Source organism: Micropterus dolomieu, linkage group LG13 (genome assembly GCF_021292245.1).
Source record: "Micropterus dolomieu isolate WLL.071019.BEF.003 ecotype Adirondacks linkage group LG13, ASM2129224v1, whole genome shotgun sequence".
NCBI lineage: Eukaryota > Metazoa > Chordata > Actinopteri > Centrarchiformes > Centrarchidae > Micropterus > Micropterus dolomieu.
The window spans coordinates 14,616,449-14,636,590 of NC_060162.1; the positions used below are offsets into that span (position 1 = coordinate 14,616,449).

The window sequence follows — 20,142 nt, forward strand, 5'->3', positions numbered from 1 at the left end:
CACAACAGATTTATGGAGGGGGACCTGTCTGTCATAGACATTGCCAAACATTGTACCCCAACCTCACCTTTTTAACACTGGTTGCACAGAGACTTTCTACAGGGGTGTGAATACAGCATCCAGCCAGCGTACAGGAACAGTAGCTGCTATATTCACAACAAAATACTCAAACACAGAAGACACAGAGACAAACCTACTTTTGCGATAAAGTTTGATTATTTCTATAATTCCATATTTATTTTCATAAAATCCCTTTCCCTTTATAGACGAGTTTCTTGTATACAAACGCTACTGGATGCGCGTGCAGCCAGGGGGGAAAAGTGCATTGGTAGCTGGTCAGAAGACTGTAGTCAACCGCTGCAATCAACGTAGATTACGCATTGTTTGTAAATTCGTTCAAGTTGGATCTGTTCTGTCTATTTATTTTTAATACCCAGTAATAAGTAAAGTAATATTGTTACTTTTCAAATGAGTAATAAGTAAAAAGTAACTCAATACATTTTCTGAGTAATTTGCCCAACACTGCTGCTAGATATGCCGCATAAACTGATAAGCCGCTAAGACAGAGTTCTGCTTTCTGTCCCCTGGTTGTGCGCTTATCTCGGTGATGATGTTGCATAGAAATTATCTCAGCAAAGGAGAAGTGCTCACTAACATAGATTTTGATAGATTTGTGAACAATATTTGAGAGAAATAGGCCTTTTGTGTACATAGAGAAAGTCTTAGATCTTGGAGTTGTTATGAAACCAAGGCTATTGTATTGACCACAGTGTGTGTCTGTGTGTGGCATCCTCATACTTACACACTATCTTGATCCTATCTTCTGTTATTTGTTCTGACTCCTTTGAAGTTCGAGATGTTTTTTAACATTGTCTATCCTCAACGCGCATCAATTCATCTCGATCTATCCATGTGGTTTGGACTTACTGGAAAAAGCCACAAACCACTGACTAATGCTGGTCTCCATTACAGACACATCTAGAGGCTACAGCCATTGCGCCACCATAATATGTCATTTTACCCCATAATATTACCTCTGCCAAAAAAGCGAAGCTTCTGTTTATACTCAAGATTGTTAAAGGTCCCTATAAAACTTCAAACCAGATATGCTTAAGATTAATGAACCAAGGACTGAATTTTCAGTGTTGATAAAATCCTGAATTTCTAACACTAGGTGAACGATGTTAATCAAAACTACAGTAGCTGCAATTTTTTTTAAAGTTTAGAGCTGGAGGACGTTTGCATTCTAGTAGTCCCCTGAGTACTCCCTGAACTTGCAAAAAGTAGTCCTAAGCTTCCAAATGTCACAAGGCAGTTATAGTCATGTGCACATGAACAACTATTACACAGACACACACATACACACAGTATATGCTCCCATGCCTGACCGCTGGAGCAGCACATCTGCCTGGGGATCAAATTCTGTGTGGGGGAACCGTATCCACATCCTGACAGGAAGCAGTGCACAGAAGGCTGGAGGAGCCATGGGCCAACTGCTGCTGTTTTGTACTTCTGGACCACTGCACCACACTACATTCTGATCTTTTTCCACAACACTGCTCTACACAGATATCTTCCAAACTGCTGTTTGCTGTTGCAAATATGTAGTTAGATTTAATCCATTTTTCTGTCAACAGTGTTAGTCACATAAACCAATTCTATGAGGATCCATCTCCTTTAAATGTCATGGAGGCTGAACACTTTGAAGCTCAATATATAATAATTATATATAAATGTGAATTACGTTCCTGTAACTAATAAACAACAAGTTCTCAATGAAATCATAAATCAAGTACAAATATATCAACCCTTAAAGAACATCAAAATTATTCTGTTTTCCCTTCTCCTAAATCCCAAATGTAATTAGAAGTAGTCAGTTTCTAACAAACCTCAAAAACTCCTTCACACTCATGTAACTAAAGCGGAGCAACAGTAAAACTAATAACTGCTGATGAAGATAAAACAAATACCAACTCTGGATGCTCCTTCAGAGACACACTGACATTTTCAGATATTCAAAGATCGCTGTGAATGAAAACACATTGAAAACAGCTCCTCAGATGTTTGTCCAAAAGTCCAGAGGATGGTTATGGTGAGGGACCACTGTGGGCAAGACACCACAGTCTTATAATCTTTTTCTCAACTTTCCTCATATCACAATGAAACTTTAAAACTGGAAGTATAAATATAGCTTTTTGTTTTTTTATTTTATATGGAAATGAGGTGGCGGCGCGGTAGTACAGTGGTTAGCACTGTCGCCTCACAGCACGAAGGTTGTGGGTTCAAACCCCGGTTGCCCCAGCCTTTCTGTGTGGAGTTTGCATGTTCTCCCCGTGTCTGTGTGGGTTCTCTCTGAGTGCTCTGGCTTCCTCCCACCATCCAAAGACATCTAAAATTGTCCTTAGGTGTGAGTGGTTGTTTGTCTATGTGTGGCCCTGTGATGACAACCTGTCCAATGTGTACCCTGCCTTTCGCCCAATGTCAGCTGGGATAGGCTCCAGCCCCCCGCCCCCGACCCTGTACGCAGGATAAGCGGTTGACAATGGATGGATGGAAATGAGGTATTTCCTCATTAAATATGCCCTGATTTGTATATACCATGTTCCAGAGTCAGATAGCTTTTATTTTGGTTTTATTGTGATAATTTACCAAATGGCCAGACATTTACAGAAGGGTTTATAAAAATTTTTTTTTTTCATGGATTTATTCAAAATCAGTTATATGATCAGGGAATATGAACAGACACCTTTTTCCCACATATTTACAGATAAAATACCACCAATAATGAGAATGATAAACAGTATGTAAATAAAAAAATACTCTGTAAATAGCACTGTAAATGCTATAAAACTGGATGAGAAAAATAACATGGGTTACAGGAAACATGTCATTTTGAGAAAACGGCTGTTAAAGATTAGCTAACGCATTAGAAACACACTTAGCATAAACATAACTGTTTGTCACATGAACACATGACTTATAGATATATGATATATGAACTAGCCAACATTGTGTTTTAGAAAATAGACTTTCAAATGATATATGATTCAATAGGTTTTAAATAGACCAGTTGAACTTTTACATGGGAAATACTAACAAAGACAAAATTTACGCAATCTGCGGTTAACAGACTTGGAATAACTTAGACAAATAATAATGTTTATATATATTATTCAATATTGTTTTGTACATTTTATTAAAGTATGGTAATAATAGTCACAAAATAACTTGAAATCTGAAAACTGACAGATTCAAGCAAAATCATAATTTTGGACAGTGATAATTTTGGACAGTGGTGTCTCGCCTTAACTGGTAGAAGTCATATTAGCAGCCATGGCCCAGACAGATTTAAGTTTTCATGGTCACACAGCATGTTTTGTGTTACATGTGACAAAGCGAAACCAAACTGTGGATGGAGGAAATGAACCAAAACAAACATCATAATGTAACCATCATAAAAAGGTATTATCGTCACATAACTGCACTGAATTCTTCGTATTTCCACCACAGTGTAACCGGAAGGCCAGGCTCATCTACTCTCTGTGAACCTCACAAGCCTGTAGAAACAGGTGGCAAATTGACTGTGCTACTTAGATTTATGGGCAACCTCCCACATGTTTTACTCATTTGGGAGACGTTTAAAAGATCAGATCACAGAGGAAACAGAAAAAAGAAACTGGTGGCTCAAGTATTGGTGAAAATAAGTGAACAGAAGGAGTAAAAAACAAGAAGAGAAAGAGCTTTAGTATGAAATGTTTCTAACAGCTTCATTTCACCTACTTTTTGTCAGTCTGAACAGCTGGGAACAAGCAGAAACTTTGCCTCCTGTCAAGGTATAGCCAGAGTGTTGGGAATGAGAATTAATGCTATTCTTTCTGTATTTCACTTCATCTTCCCACATCCTTTATATCCATGTGGCTACTGACCCTCAAACACGCTGGACTAATATTGGATGAGAGGTTGAACACTTAGCTCAGTCTGCACAGACACGAATAAAGGGGATTCTCTGAAGAAACATTCATCAGCAGCTGAGGTATTTGGTGACCAACTGCGAAAGTTACAGCTAGCTCTGAACCACTCAGTCAGTATGAGGGTTTTACAGCTGGTCTTTATTTTTGACACACTTTCAGTAAAGAATCTCTTTGTAACAGGATTCAAATCAAAACCTCTCCGTGTTCCAATGTGAAGTTGATTATAGTTATGTACTACCCAACTTTTCCATAATCACATAACCTGCTTATCATTCATGCTGGTGATTTTTTTAGAGCTTTCCAGTTTACTCCAAAAATGTATCAGTGACAATTCTGTAAATATACTGAGGTGCTATTACATCTATACTGTATAAGGAAAGAAACACCCTGACAAATCTACATACTAAATGGAGAACTACAAACATATACAACACATAGACACTATATCCACTATCTATCATACACTATGGGTATATTCTTACTAATCTATACCAAGAAGACGCCATGGCAGCACCAGGAGAGCATAAATTGGTAGTTAAATTAAAGATCTGACGTTTCCATTTGTCATGTGAAATTCAGTTGCAGCACAGAGTCATGTGGGGACATTTTCCAGACCATCTCTTAATGGCAATATTTACAAACACTGTGTGTATGTGTGTGTGTGTGTGTGTGTGTGAGCGTGCGTGCGTGTGCACCCAGACGTTGGTTTTACAGCCTGACACCCAACTGTGTTGTGAACGTTTGGCTGCAATTTATGATTACTTTCATTAGCGATCTGTGGATTCATTTTCTATCAAAGCTAGGGTAGGTAATGTTGAAGAAACTTGCAAGAGACAGCATTTTTATATGCAATGAGTGCACGGGCATGGTGCGCACAGGTAGGCAGGTAGACAGGCAGGTCCGCCAGCCAATCTTTTGTTTTTCATCTAAGCATTTGATTTGTTGTTTGCTGACGGGATATAAAAACAATTTCAACAAATATAACCAAAAATGCTTCATTTTCATAACTTTTATCAATTAATGGTTTCTCCAAAATTTCCTCAAGCCCATCCCATCTTCAAATGACTTGTTTTGTCCAACCAATAGTCCACTACCCCAAGATATTCAGTTTATTATCATATAAGAAATCGAAATGACTTACATAGTAGTAAATAAAAATAGTTGCAGATACATTTTCTGTAGATCGACTGATTGATTTATCATTTCATTTCCAATAAAAAGCCTGGCAAACACTGACATCATAAAACAATTTATGTGTGAAAACTTAAGGACAATGGTTAACTTAGTGTTGCGTATATTAAAAAGAGGAAATCCCAAACCATACCATACTGACCAACAATACCTCCTTTCTGTGATCAGAAACAGAACAAATGCACAAGTGTCATCTTCTTGAGGCTGGGAGCTTGTCGACCCTCCCCGCCTGTCACAACCTTACGGGGCACCGTGACACTGTTGGCATTCATCGTAAAAGACAACTGGCTGTCCATCTTCAAACAATTCAAAACATGAAGGGGGAGTGGGATTGGGAAGGGACAGAGGGAGAGGACGGGGCAGATAAATGCACACCCGCTCTCATGGTAGCCCCAGTGGAGATCATAATAGCTTTTGCTCATCATAAATAGCAAAGGGTAAAAAATAGACAGATAACCTCACAGATAGCACGATCAACCTGCAACCTAACAATACTTACAATAAAATGTGTGAAAACAAAGTGCATTTAACCTTGTCTACATCCCAAAGCACCAACATAGATACCTAAGAAGAATTATGTTATTATTCTTTCAATTTGTTTCATGCTGCTTTATATTACAGTTTAGCCAATGAGTGACAAACTAAAAGCCATCACATGAAGGCCTCAGCCTCATCAGCCTCGCGGTAACTTAAGATATGCAACATAAAGGCAGCAGAACAGTGGAAGTGTTAAAACACACAGTAGTAAGACCACAGTACTCACCATGAGATCCACGGCTCAGTGATGCCAGTCCAGTCACCAGGAGAACAGCCTGCCAAGCCCACTCCTGAGGCAGCCACACCACCACCATCATGCCAGCAACAACCCCAGTCGCCCGCCTCCTTCAAATCCCTAAGGTCCTGCCACAACGAACACTCCCGTGCAAAGAGGCGGAAGTGTAACACTGTGTTTTATATCCTTCCGTAAAAGAGCGCCAGTCCTCTGTCTGTGCAAGTGTCTCTCTGTGAGTGACTGCCACTCTACCTCTCTGCACTCTCAGGAACTTCCCACAGCCACCCCGCAGCCTCCAGCACTAGTCCACACTGACAGCCTGGGAGACACAGACACAGAGAAAGAAGAGGGGGAGAGAAGAGGGGGAGAAAAGAGGGGGGGGTGTTACTTAGCTGCTCTCTCACTGTGCTATTTGTCCGGCCCTTTCTATGACCGGCTCACTACAGAAGGGACAGCTGAGTATATCTGAATCTACGTACAGCCTCTCTCTCTTTCAAACGCACACAAACAGACATACACATTACATATCCTCACATCACTCATACACAGAAAGGAGAGCAGAACTGAAGGGGGCAACAGGGTGTGAAGCAGGGCCATGGATGTGGGACATGGCTGAATGAGGTGCGAAAGGCAGCAATGAAAGCATTATGACTTGTTGCCAAAGACACACAAACCCACAGCATGCGAAGAGGGACACAGAAACTACAGTAAGAACTAAGGAGTATAAACTTGCAGACAACATTTACATATACATTGGTAAAACCATCTGGTATCAAATCCTGCAAGGTCGTGCAAGACAGAGCTCAGAATTGTTTGACGCAACAAAGCGAGAACCCAGTGCAAAATTTGTGGTTGATGTGAATGGATCAGTGTGGGTTATTCATCTTGGCTGCACTGCTTGTCTTCGGTGTGAAACTACGGAGTTGCTAGAGCACATTCTGCCAGACATACATGATGTTCCTCTCAACTGCAAAGATGTTTAAACATGAACTTAGAAAATACATTGTTCCATTCAATTTTCAAGAAATTCTGTTACTGAAAAGATACTGTTCTGTCTGCACATTACCTGTTCATGGGGGTGATGGTTTTTCTTTATTGCAATAAAGAATTTTCCATAGTACTATACATCACAAAAAGTCCAAAAAATAAAAATAGAAAAGAAAACAATCCACAGTCAACCCCGTCTTGATGTAATGTGTATGGAACTACAGCTGCAGACACAGGTGCCGTGTGAATGACAAAGACCGGGCATTAATCTGCAACCAAGAGTCTGGTATTAAAGTTCAGACGTTTGTGATTGTGTTCAGTTCCTCATGTGAGTCTGTGTGTGAAAGGGGTGAAAACGCACACGCTTGTAGATCTGCAGGGATCAGCCCATCACACGTCATGTGATTAGAGGTGATTAAAGCTCACACCTCCAGGCACCACCACAACTTTGCAACTTCACACTAATCCAACACGCAGAGACACACATACAAACATGCAATACCACAGGAAAAAAAAAATATAACAATAGGGACACATTCCACTGGTGAAAGAATAATGTGGGTTACAAGTTAAGAGGATTATGTGAGCTAATAGACAGATTACATCAAGTCTACAGCAGCACCTACACATATCGTAAACATGTTGGAGATGGCCCAATATCCACAATCACACATAAGATCCTTATAAGTGAAAGAAATGGTTTCCTTGAAGAAAGAGATGTTTATCCATTCCAAATGGTTAGAGAGAAGCAAAAACAAAACTGTCCTGGTTAAAGCAGTGATGAAGGAAGGGCAAAACAACATCAGCAGCCAAATGGGCTTCTCCACCCCACACCTGTCCCCTCTTAAAGTCTGACTGGGTGGGGACAGCAGCTCCCAGAAGCCATTTCTCCCCTCCAGTGCTTCACTGGCCCTATAGCTGTCACTCCTGATTTGTGCATTGCTGTGTATTACATGTGATAAGTCAGCCTATTCTGGAGCATGAGTGCATGGGGAGCAATGTGAATGGGTCAGTGCACCTCACACACCCTTCTGCGCTCCATCAAACGCTCAGCGTGGAGCCTTGCTGTATTCTCAGAAAGCCTACTCAGCCCACAGGGATGGGGGGTTGAGGGGAGTGAGTAGCTCTGTAGGTGGGGGTCACTCCTTCACATAAAGGGGTTGAAAGTGGGGCAGACTGGTTGGAAGACTTGCTTTCAGTGAAATTAACTCTTTACTTCCCATCTTTTTTCCTCCCGTCCCCTTTCTTAGTAGAATTTTAACTACAGAACTCATCTGTCATCACACGCATAGCTGCAGGATGATTAATATTGCCATAGAAATTGTTCTGTCAGCACCTCGATCATTCTGTGAAACCACAATGTTTGCTGCAACTGGAATGAGAAATAGTGACATTAGACATGCAAGCGCCAGAACACAATTTAAAAGGTGGGTTAAAGGTCCATTCCACCATTTTCTCACATTAAGCTTGGGTAGGCAATTTATTTCAGAAGCTTGTTTTGTTACATTTGTTGAAATTTTAAATCCCGACAGCAATCAATAAATCAAATGGTCCAACACAAACTGAAAAAAATAAAGTATCTGTGCTGCAGGACTGTAATAAGCACAACCAATCATTTCATCCGAATGAAATGACTGGCTTGTCCAACTGCCTGTCTACCTTTTGTATGCGTAGTGCACTACGCATGAAAATGTGTTTCGGGGGAGTGGCTTTGGAGGGAGGCCTAAAGGAATGTTTTTAGATACTTTAACAAACCTAACTGTCTCTTGCTAGTTCTCCAACATTGCCTACACCAGCTTTACATTCCCTTTACTTATCATGGGAAGCACTACTTCACTTGTGAAAATAGCGGTTTCATTTCTTTTGTGGTTCTGGCCAGATGATGTCATGTGAGTGAACTTGGCTTGGATCTGAAAATTACACATTTTTAAGTGAAAGCCTGTGTTACAAACTGGGGCATGCAATTTAAATGTTCAGGGCATTTACCAGGCAGGGGAAGTCTAATGAAAGATGCTATTGAGTTGTATTATGGGAAATGTAGGACCCAGCGATTTTTCAGAATTGACCTGTATTAGGGACTAAATGTCATGTATCTCAGCCTCTGCTGCTTTGACTTTGACCATTTATTTATTTTGCTTATTTAGCTCTTGCAAGCCTCCCAACTTTGTGAATAGCTTAGTACTAAATTTCTGGAACACCTCTTTGATTATTACAGACATGCAGAAAAGGATTTTTTGTCATTTGAAAGCCATATCTGCTAGCTAACTTGTTTCAGCAAAGCAAAAATTCTGATGCAGTGGCCACAGTCAGAACCCCAGGTCCAAAAAGACTTGCATAGGCACAATAATTAGGAAACCAGATAAACTGCTATACCTCAATCAATACATTTTCCCAGTGTCACATTCAGTACACATTCTGGCCATGTTTTCATGCCATTCATGTGTGCAAAAACCTAAGAAGGTATCTAGCTGGCTCAGCCATAGCAGGATTGAAATGAGCATGCTCAAGGGGCCAAAAAACGTGAGAAGCCCATGCAGAGCGCAACCCATAGAGCAACTTTTTTTGGAAGGAATGTTTGGCCATCTTGGAACACTGTATCCAGTTGGATACAGATGGTTTCAGCTCTCTAACTTTCTTCACGAGAAAAGACAAACACACCTCATTGCTCCTGACCACACCTATTCTGTTTCCTGATTATTAACAGTATAAACCCTCTGCTCACAGCTCAAAATTGTTATAATAAATGTGTATAAATAAGCACAACAAGGACTCAACATTACTCAGCTTTTTACCCCTGGAGGAGACAGCATTTAAATTTGCAATGCAATTGACAGATATCACAGAAACTCTTCAACCTTTTGACAGAGCTCTGCTACAAAAACAGAAACCATCCTCTGAGCTGCTGTACACTTTCCATGCAGAGACCATCTGCATTGCAAACACTATGAAGCACATTATACGATAATACATTTCTGTCCACCCACATAAACAGGGAGAAATTACTGTACACAAGTCAAGTACCGCTTCACCTGTCATTGTGGCCCATGTAAAGATAACCTTTTTGCTGGCATTGTATTTTCATCCATGGTGCTCCATTTCTAGCTTTGACCTTAGTACAGTGGGCATTAAGTTTACATTTGGGGGCGAATGGGAGGGAGGTGTTGGGGGTAGTTCAGCTGTGAATTCATTTTCGATTTCTTTTGCAGACTCTGTATCCCCCACACTCTGCCCTCCAGCAGTCAAAGATCAATTAATGCAGCTTGGTTGTTTGTAATAATCTGTCTCCATTTCATAAGGCAAACATTTTCTTATGAAATGGAGATCTTACAATAATACTAGCAGTAGAGTTAGAATGCACCATGAAAATGAGCCACGTTTTTTATTTCAGAAAAGGACTTTAAAGGAGCAAACACACCTTTCATCACACTGCAAGAGAATGGGATGGATGACTGTGAAAAATCACCGCTAACCTGTGAAACAAAAAGCCATGGCAGAACACAGATGATGAAATTACTTCGGGCAGAGATGGAATGCGTATCATGAGCGATGTTCCAGCCGGGGCCAAACTGACCCTCATCTCTGTGAAATTAGGAGGATTTTCAGCAGCTCAGTGTTAAAACTGCTGTCACAGAATTCTGGAAAGCAGTTTATTACCGTGGCAACACAGCTGTCTGCCCCAGATGGTCCAGTCGGAGTGCAAGAGTTGAGAAAGCATGACACCGTCTTCATCATCCAGCTAGACAAAGATTTGTTTCCTCTCCTCATTAAGTTGTAAGATATCTTTTTTACTATGGAGCAGAACTAAAACTTTTATTAGGTTACTGTCTTTATCCACTGGTGGAAATTAACAAAGTACATTCATTGCTTCATTACTTTACTTTAGTAGTTGTTTTCCAGATTTGTATTTGACTTGAGTATTTTTAGTTGTTGCAAATAACGACTTTTTACTCTGTGACATTCTGCACAACACATAATTACTCATGCAGCGCACCTGAGTGGAGCAGCATTGAAAAATAAATGTGAAACTGATAAAGCTGACTCTGCGCGAATCAACTTCAACCAGCAGGTTGCTTGCCAAACTGTGACTGTGAATGTTAGAGTGAAATACAACTGTTTATTACGTTTGATTAACGCCGACTGGCCATGGTGTTTATAAACTGCTGCTCGGAAAAGATAACCGTGTTGTGCATGGAAATGCGTTCATTTGCGGGTGCACAAAATGAAACTCGCGCATTCCAGCAAGAAACATCTGTGGGACCAGTCCAGACACGGATGTGATGGCACTCCTCATTGGCACACATCATTTGAAATCAAGACAGTGATTATCTGTCTTTCAGTCAAGGTTGAGTTACAACTCTGGACTAACGCAAGATGTAAAGCAATTAATTGACATTAAATATTAAAAGGTTCATTTAAAATAATAGCATCACATATTCAGCCAAGTCTAGTATAAATAGGATTTTATATTTGAAAATGTATTGAAGGAAACCTGGGGAGCCAATTTCAATAGGCTGGATGGAGCTGATATCAGTAATGTATGTAGAAAACATGTATAATTAACAGGGGCTATACTTAAGTTTGTCAGCAGAGTAGATGTGGGATTGTCAGCCATTACAAGCACAGTTGGTCCACATCCAGCCTTACCCAGTACTAGCACAGACCAAGTCCAGACTTCTTTACCAAGTCACACAGACCCACGTGAAACAATGGCAGCCTCAGCCAGTACGAGCACGTCCAGAGATATACAGCCAGCATCATACGCAAGCAGCTCAGACCCTAATGGAACAGGTGCTGCTCCACCAAATGAACTGATAGATTGGCCCCAGATTGGTCGCAGCCAGTTTGTGACCAAGCTGAAACGTAACTGGTAAAGATTTGCAGTATAAACAATTTAAAACTGAAGCCAACCATTCACCTTATCGGTGGTGCTGAAGTTAACATCTCTGTGGATTTGTGGTGAGATTTCTGCCTTCATCTGATGAAGTGTTTCAGTTAGTTTCGGTTTCCACCTCCTTGTCTCTAACATACAGTCACAAACTGTGTCTATCAGATGGTCTGAAGGGGATACTAATGAAGGGTAATCCACCACACAGTATAGGAAATATCCACTTGTCCTCTTGTGACTCAGTTTTCCTTCATGTGTTTCACTGAAACTTGCACTGCTTTATTCAAACCTTTCTTGAGTGAATTTAAAGAGGTGGTATTATGCTTTTTGGCTTTTTCCCTCTCCTTTATTGAGTTATATATCTTTTTTGTGCATGTAACATGTTTGCAAAGTGAAAAAGCCCAAAGTCCAGCCCAAAGGGAGTTCCCATCTCCCACAGAAAACTCTGCTCTGAACCGTTTGAAAACAGCTCGTTTGTAGTCCAGCCCTTCACTTCCTTTACTTGTGACGTCACAGGCACGCCCTCAAACCAAGCTAGTCTGAGCGGAGGCCCTTTGGCTCGACTTGCCTTTGTTTGGTTTTCCATTGTAGAAATGTTGGACCTGTACCTTCCAGGTACTTTTTCTCACCTCACCTCCATCAAGGTTCCAAGCGAGCTGAGGGATACTAAAATGTAACGTGAAAACACGACAGACTGCTGATTGGTCAGAGAGAATATTCACTATTCACTGCATCATCATTGCGTCCGCCAGACAGAGGCCAGCAACAGAAAGTTTTACAGTTTTTGTATGTTATTTCATCACTAAATCCACTTCTGAGATGTTTTGAGATGAGAAATCAGCTGTGTAGATTTTGAATATTCACGGTTTTACGAGAAGTGATGGCGGAACAAAAATGCTTGAATATTTTCGGAGTTGAGGAGCTCCACAAGTGGCTGCGGGGGAAGCCTGTGCCAACACGCGGGAGGAGCGTGTGAGGCCGGCCAGCCGCCCGCTCACAGAGCCCTCTGCTCCCGCCGTCACACAGACCGCTGCAGCAACAACGGCAGAGGAAAACACAGCTGGAAGGTTTTCATACTGCTTATCTGTCTACATTTTGAGGAATGTTGAAACGTTTTAACTTAAAGAGAAAGCTGTGTGGATCGCTGGTGTGTGTCGGATTGAACATTACGTCGCGGCAGTTGTGTGTGGTGTCAATATGACGACAAGCTACATACTATCTCTGGGTACTGTCTGCAATGGAAAACGGAGCAGGGCCGAGTAGAGTCTAGTCTATCGATTTGAGCTATGGTAGCATTTTTCGGCAAGGCAGCACAGATCGTCAGAACACCGGCAACAGTTCAACGTTTTGTCCTAATGGTAAGATGTGGAACAATGATGTTGTGGACTTGAGTAACTTATACCATCTGCTAGGTTACAGTCGCAGTCTGAAGCGGCTTTGATTTGGATCACACTACCTTGTTTCTTACGACCCGCCCTTCTCTGCTTCAGATTGGCTAGTAGTTCTTACCTGGGAACTGCGCATGTGCAGCTCCCAGTAAGTAAGTAAGATGCATAACTCTGTAGCTCAAGAGCGGAGCGTACAACACATAGGGTGAAAAGAGGAGCTGCAGCAATGTGCAGTATGATAAAAATATGGTGTTTTTTGAAAATTAAACCATGTAAACCTATTCTGGTACAACCCCTAAATGAGATTTTAAACCTGAAAATGAGCATAATACCACCCCTCAAAAAGATAGGTTGCCTTTTTTTAGATCTATAGATTTGAATGTGAAGTTGTTTTTTTACTTTTGATACTTTTAAAACCAGCTACCTTTTTACTTTACCTGAAGTAGTCTTATACTGGATGAGTTTTACTTTTACTTGAATAACATTTTTCGTGTGGTATCTGTACTTTAACTTAAGTATGAAAATTGAGTACTGCTTCAACCACTATCCTTATCAATATTTCAGCTTAATGGATTAGATTTAGTCCTATGAGTGCCTCTGGTGATTCCCAGCCCTAATGTTCGTACAAGACATCAGACAACATCTATATCCACCACTGTCTATCTATCTATCTAATATATGTGTGTATATATAGATCGATCTATCTATCTATCTATCTATCTATCTATCTATCTATCTATCTGGATATGGTAATATATGGTGAGATCCCCAGCAGATTCTCAGGCCTCAAGGCAAAGAAAGATCTCATGAATATTCAAGATTCACACAACAGTAGGGCCAAATCACTCTGCTGAGATTGACGCTTTGAAGTCCAAAGAATGCTGAGAGTGAAGAAAAACGTCATTCATAAGGGGTGAAAAGGATGTCACAGCAAGATTTTCCCTCGTTCCCCTCCCTCTGTCTGTCACGCCGTCTTATTCTCTCACTCAGCCGGTCTCACTGTATCTTTCTTTCATGATGCGACAACATAGTGAGATACGGAAAAACACTGAAACCTGATCACTTCTTTTGAATAATTTTTTTCTGCCAATATTTCATGTTAGCCAGTATTACTTCTGGAAAATGCAGGAGGACCAGGAGTACTATTAGTTTTAAAGAATTATGAGTGCACATCACTCAAAAACTCAAATCCTCATCTTAAATTTCAAACAGAGAACTAAGTGCTCCTATAGGAATATATATCACTGTTTAAATCAGTAAAAAAAAAACTGTGTAAAATAACCTTGTGTTCCAGACAACAAGGAGAGAACATGATGTATCCACATACTTTACAGCATTCAGACAGGCATAAAGATGCACAGTGTGCAGGTAATAATTAAGTTTGTTGCAACTGCACAGTTTCTGCAAGCCAATTGTCTGTGCCAGGCAGTAAATGTCAAAGGTTTTGTGATACTCGTAAAAATCTCACTTCACACTGCTTCTAGCCAGTCAAGAAACTAAAACCAGGGATGACATATAAAGCTGCAATTTGACACATTGTATTTTATATATAACACATACATTCTCACAAAGTCAGCACATGAATAAAATTTCCATTAATGAGATATGTAATTCTATATCATAAATACAATTTCTGAAAATAATACTAAGAAATATAAAATGTGTCCTTTTGGTTAATCCAGTGTATTAAACACCTGACAAATCATGGTACTTTATTACATTGGTGCAAATACCCTGTAAATCCAATAATGCCTTAAAGCTCATTTATCTTCCATCCTCCACTGGCTCCCTGTCTGACAGATTCAATTCAAACTTCTTCTCTTCACTTACAAAGGCCACCATAACCTACTGGAAGTCTCCTCCCGCTACCTACTATAACTGCCCTTCTCCATCGCTGAATACTCCTGCAGCCTCTGTTTGTCAGACTGTTTCCACCATCCAGGACCAAGCACTGGACCTGGTGTGACAAAGCCCTCTACATTGCTGCCCCCTGCCTAATGTATTATTATTTTTTGTTTTCTTACCTATTTTTAGTTTTATACACAATAAGGAATTGGCCAAAAAGGCTGTGATCTTTGAGTGGGCTCTCTAAGAATGCGAGTGGCAGCAAGGAATCTGCTGGGAGAATGAATCCCATCTTAACAAATACAGTAAATGGACATTAAATCTTATCTAAATTAATAATACGAAAATATAGCACCTAACAAGGAGGTTGGGGAGGTTGGGGAGCTGCAGGAGCAAACAGTATTGGCACGAGTGCCACGCGCTGTACACCTTCGTGAATATGATTTAGACATTAGCTGACAGCAACATAGCAAGGCAGTAATTGTCAATCAATCAATCAAACTTTATTTTTAAAGCACATTTAAAACAACCAGGTTGACCAAAGTGCTGTACATTGACATGAAACAATAAATAGACAAAATACAACACCAGACAAATACAACATACAGTTCTCATGCCAGATTAAAAGCCAAGGAATAAAAATGTGTTTTAAGTCGCGATTTAAAAAATGGAAGGCTTGGTGCCGGTCTGACACGAAGAGGCTATTCATTCCCCAGTGTCGGGGCTGCGACTGAGAAAGCTCGATCCCCCCTGCTCTTGAGTCGTGTTTTACGGACAACAAGAAAAGATTGGTTCGCAGACCTTAATGACCTTAATGAGTGTGTAGAAATGCACTCTACACACCAGTACCACCACCACCACAATTCTGTTATATAATGTTCAAACCAGCACATTTGAAGTAGTTGAACCCGAATGATTTGCCTGAAACTCCCTTGAGGGGACTGGAAGGCTTTCTGGGCAAGACAGCAGGTCCAACCGTCATAGCCTTACAGCCCTGCATTTGTAAATTGTCAAGAGAAGCATTGGTGTGGCTCAGACTGATAATTATAACATTTCTGAGAACATTTCACTACACTGGCTTTGTTATGTTTTATTTGACCAGAACAATGTCTCAAACTGCTTTATAGCTATTTTTTAGAAGATCAGACATACTCACTGAGACAACATGGTGCTTTAAACTGTGTAATTACGCAGAAGTTGTGTGGTTTGTTTTGTTGGACACTTGGGGTCTGCTTGTCATTTGTCTTCCTTTTTTATGTGTTCCATTTGTAATGCAATATACTATTTTGCAAATGCAATGTTACAGCACCACTACAAACTACTTTTTTTTTTACATCATCCTATTAGTATTGTATTAAACAACTACAGCTGTGGTAAATTATGATAAAGTAGAATCTGATCACTTTTCTTTTTATGCACCAATGTTGCTTCTTCATGATAACCTGATCAAATCGCTTCATGGCACAACATTGTAATCTTTGTCATTACAATGCACAATGCCCTTCCTGTGGCCCAACTAGTGACTGTGCCTGAAACACACCTGTGGCTCAGATTTCAACTGTGGGCACAGAGGTTACAAAACAGCCACACAACTTCACAGAGGGATTCCACGTAAAGAAGTGTCTGTCTGGCTGTGAAAGTGCCGTTCGGAAAGTGTTCTGTGATTTTCCATGGCCGGAGCAACGACATGCACCGGCCAAGAACAGCAAAATGAAATCCTTCCCCTCTCCCTCTCTCTCTCAGTCTCTCTACCACTGAAGGTCACTGGGCCAGGTCTATCTGGATCTCTACTGAGTAAGTCTCCTTAATTCCCTCGCAGCTCTGTTCCCATTAATTTTCTGGCCACTTGATCACTCTGCTCTGGCATCTTAACAAATACAACACAACATGTACTCACATTGCAATTGCTGAAATAACACAGTAGTCTGCAAACCTATAATTAATCATTTTGAACTGTTGCATTCACAAAGAAACTGACATAGGCTAATGTACAGTACATACACAATATATTAGCCCGCATAAATGTATTTGTAGTGCAGGTCGGCAACACGCTTATTCCAACAGCGCTAATGGTTCCTTTATACAGAATGAGACACAGGCATAAAGGACAACGTTTGATGATAAAACAGTCAAAGTAATTTTAAAAAGTTCCATCCATAGCAGCTTGGTGACTCAGAATATTCTACTAAATAAGGTTTACACACAGTCGTTTCTCAGTAATGGTGCAGGTGCTCACAATTCAAAGTGAAAAATTACAGGAGATTTTCTTAACATGGCCTTTGTGCAGCAGGGATTGCGAAACCGAGGCTCTACTTGCCAAGTCAACCAGGAGCATTTAATGAAGGGATTGTTGCTGCGTGTCTGCTGGGCTGCGTCGGGCAGACACTGCAAACCAAAGGGTCTAATTAAGGGGTTCCTCTGACGGTCAGACAAAGCAGACAGCAGGGGTCAAGACGCTGGCCCACAAACTGGCTGTGACCTTCACACCTGCCTGGTTGCATTACACTGCAACATGTCTGCGAATAGTGGACACGCTCACACCGACACCTCATTACCAAACTGGTACATTACCACACACACTGACAGAGAAATCGGTGAAAGAGACAGATAAGTGGACCTATAGGTGTTTGATGGTGCCAGGATGTGAGATGATACTCGTCTGACTACATGCAGCAAGAAAAATAAAATTTTGAGTTGTGTTCATGCAGAGCGGTATCATCTTATATCTTGCAATCTGTATGAACACATAGAAAAAAATAATATGAAGCTCCAAAAGAGTTTAAATGGCAGAGACTACATTGCAAGAGTGAAATTAGCTTGGACTTTTAAAGCATATTCATGGAGAGGTGTTTCGTCTTAGTTACTGGTGCTACACAGAGAACACTGACATTAACCACAATAAGTGAAGCCTGGCAGGCTGCTCAGAGGGCCCCATATGCGAGTGTGCCAAAAGTTCATGTCCTCCTTCCAGTGTGAGCACTGCAAAAACAAAAAGATCGCCTAGTGTGAGCTATAGCCCTGCCACTAACAAGACTGATTGCCACAGAGTGGCTCCACCTGTCTCTTGCTCCAATTAGTCCTGCTCGCCACTGAAGTGCTAAATAACCAACAGAGAGTGAAGTGACAGGACAGTAATAGGGTCAAAATAATCGAAAAATGCAACAAAAGCACAGAATCTATGTCTATGTGAGGAGAATGGAGGATGAGCAATTGTTAAGCTTTTCATGATGTTTTTGAAAAAGAGGAGGAGGCATTACGTTTAGAGAGAGGTTGAGACTTCTGAGGTTCAGACCTTTCAGAAAGACAAAGAGCACTTGCTTCCTTTAAGGTTCACAGGATGCTGTAATTATGGGAAAACGGTCGTGTATTTACCATATCACATGCTCTTTAACAAGCGTTAATTGTGTGTGTGCACTGAGCGCGTGCAGGAATGTCATACCAAAGCTGCAGGAAATGTTTAATGAAGAGAGCAGCCTGGACGACATGGTTTGTGTCAAATCTGTCAAAAACAATATAAACTGGAAAGTGTGAACCCGATGTGATGGGACAGACTTAAAAAATGAATGAAGGCGTAGTCACATAACATACAGGGTGGTCACTAAATGGTTGACTTTTTAATTCTTGTCTTAGTGACAAAAGCTATGAAAAGATCTTTTAAGGAAAGTCAAGTCAGTTAGTGGGTATGCATTTTCTTTTAGTTTTGAAATTATAATAGCAAATGAAATTATAACAGCTGTGAGAAAACACAGTAGAGCTGTTAAACTGTAGAAAAATTCATGTGAAAGCCCCCTGGAGTACACAAGTTGCTGAGTTGTTGATGTCATACACGTAGAAACATGGCAGACACTATTGATTAATAGTGCAAAATCACATATTGCATATACATTTTTTTTGCTAACATGCCATTTGCTTGTCATGCAAATTCTGGAAACAGATGTCTACGTGTTGTTTATATGCTCTGATAATGATAATCCAACACATCTTTAGTAGTAGCCAGTCCATGCTGTTTCCATATTCTGAGTTAAAAGCACCTGAACACGCCGAAATCAGAAGAATGACTTTACAACTCGGGAAACGGTACCACCCGAAGAGCACGTGAATGCACAAGACTCCTTACACAGATGGAAACAAAAAGTTCAGCAGTCCACCTGACCACAACCACAGCATCAGCAATCTGATCATTAACAAGGGCAACCAGGTGAAGATCTCAAATAATAAGTCATCCACTTAACCAACCACAACATTATACATCAGTGCAGAATAATACTGGTTAACAATAACATACAACAACACTAATCCACAACAATCACATTAAGAATAAGTCTAGCAGTTTTGGGAATAAATACTGTCATCTAATGCTGTTTCAACACTCGCCAATCAGTAAATGTTACTTGGAGCAATTGGCTCTATGTATCAACAGCATATCAGTAGAAATAAAAAGCCTGTACATTATTCATCAGGGCCTTTTGCACACAAGATCATTTTTAACATGCCCTGTCCCTGGCTGTAATAATGCATGAAGTGCATGGATAAGACCCAGCCCTTGGAACAGCTATTGGTCTACATTTAGGCACCTCTCTACGGACTAGTTGACACAGACAGGTGGGGTTTAAATGGCAAATTAACTGCCCATAGATGCCCCCAGATAGAATCTGTTCATTAAAGTAGACGCTCTTAGCCATTGTGATTAACGGTGTTTGGATAAATTTAGTTTTACTGCTTTATAATTCAGGGGGAATTAATAGGTGCCGGTCCACTGCCTCTGGTCAAACTACCTGCTCTGTGTTGTTGGACTGTGATTGGGAGGGAGTGCAACGCTACAGTAGGAGGAGAGAGTCCTGCATATTTTCCATGTGCACCCACACCCCTCCCTTGGCTGTAGTGCTCAAAGCTCTTTTGTGTGTTTGTGAGTGGTGTGAAGGCTACAGTGATACAGCATACACCTCATTTCTTTGACTGCATGGTCACTAACAACATTTTGAAGGCAAATGAATGCTTAACTTGATAGCTTCTTTGTCTATATGAAGGAGGATTTCAGAAAGAGTTCAGAACTTTAAACTTTAAAACTGATTGCATTACTGACAGCATTAAGCTGTAGCTCTT

The 20,142-nt window shown here is 40.7% G+C and overlaps 1 protein-coding gene across 3 annotated transcripts in view; it reads right to left on the bottom strand.

The window, feature by feature from the left end:
- Positions 1-20,142, bottom strand: part of bmpr1bb (bone morphogenetic protein receptor, type IBb) — a 58,511-nt gene that overhangs the window by 12,414 nt on the left and 25,955 nt on the right. For 2 of the 3 annotated variants that reach the window (XM_046066446.1, XM_046066447.1), the window contains exon 4: positions 5,926-6,253. In XM_046066446.1, the coding sequence (XP_045922402.1) occupies positions 5,926-6,016 (91 nt within the window). In that variant the 5' untranslated portion in view covers positions 6,017-6,253. Of the gene's footprint in view, positions 1-5,925; positions 6,254-7,000; positions 7,230-20,142 lie in introns of those variants that run through there. The other variant, XM_046066448.1, reaches the window with a different exon arrangement.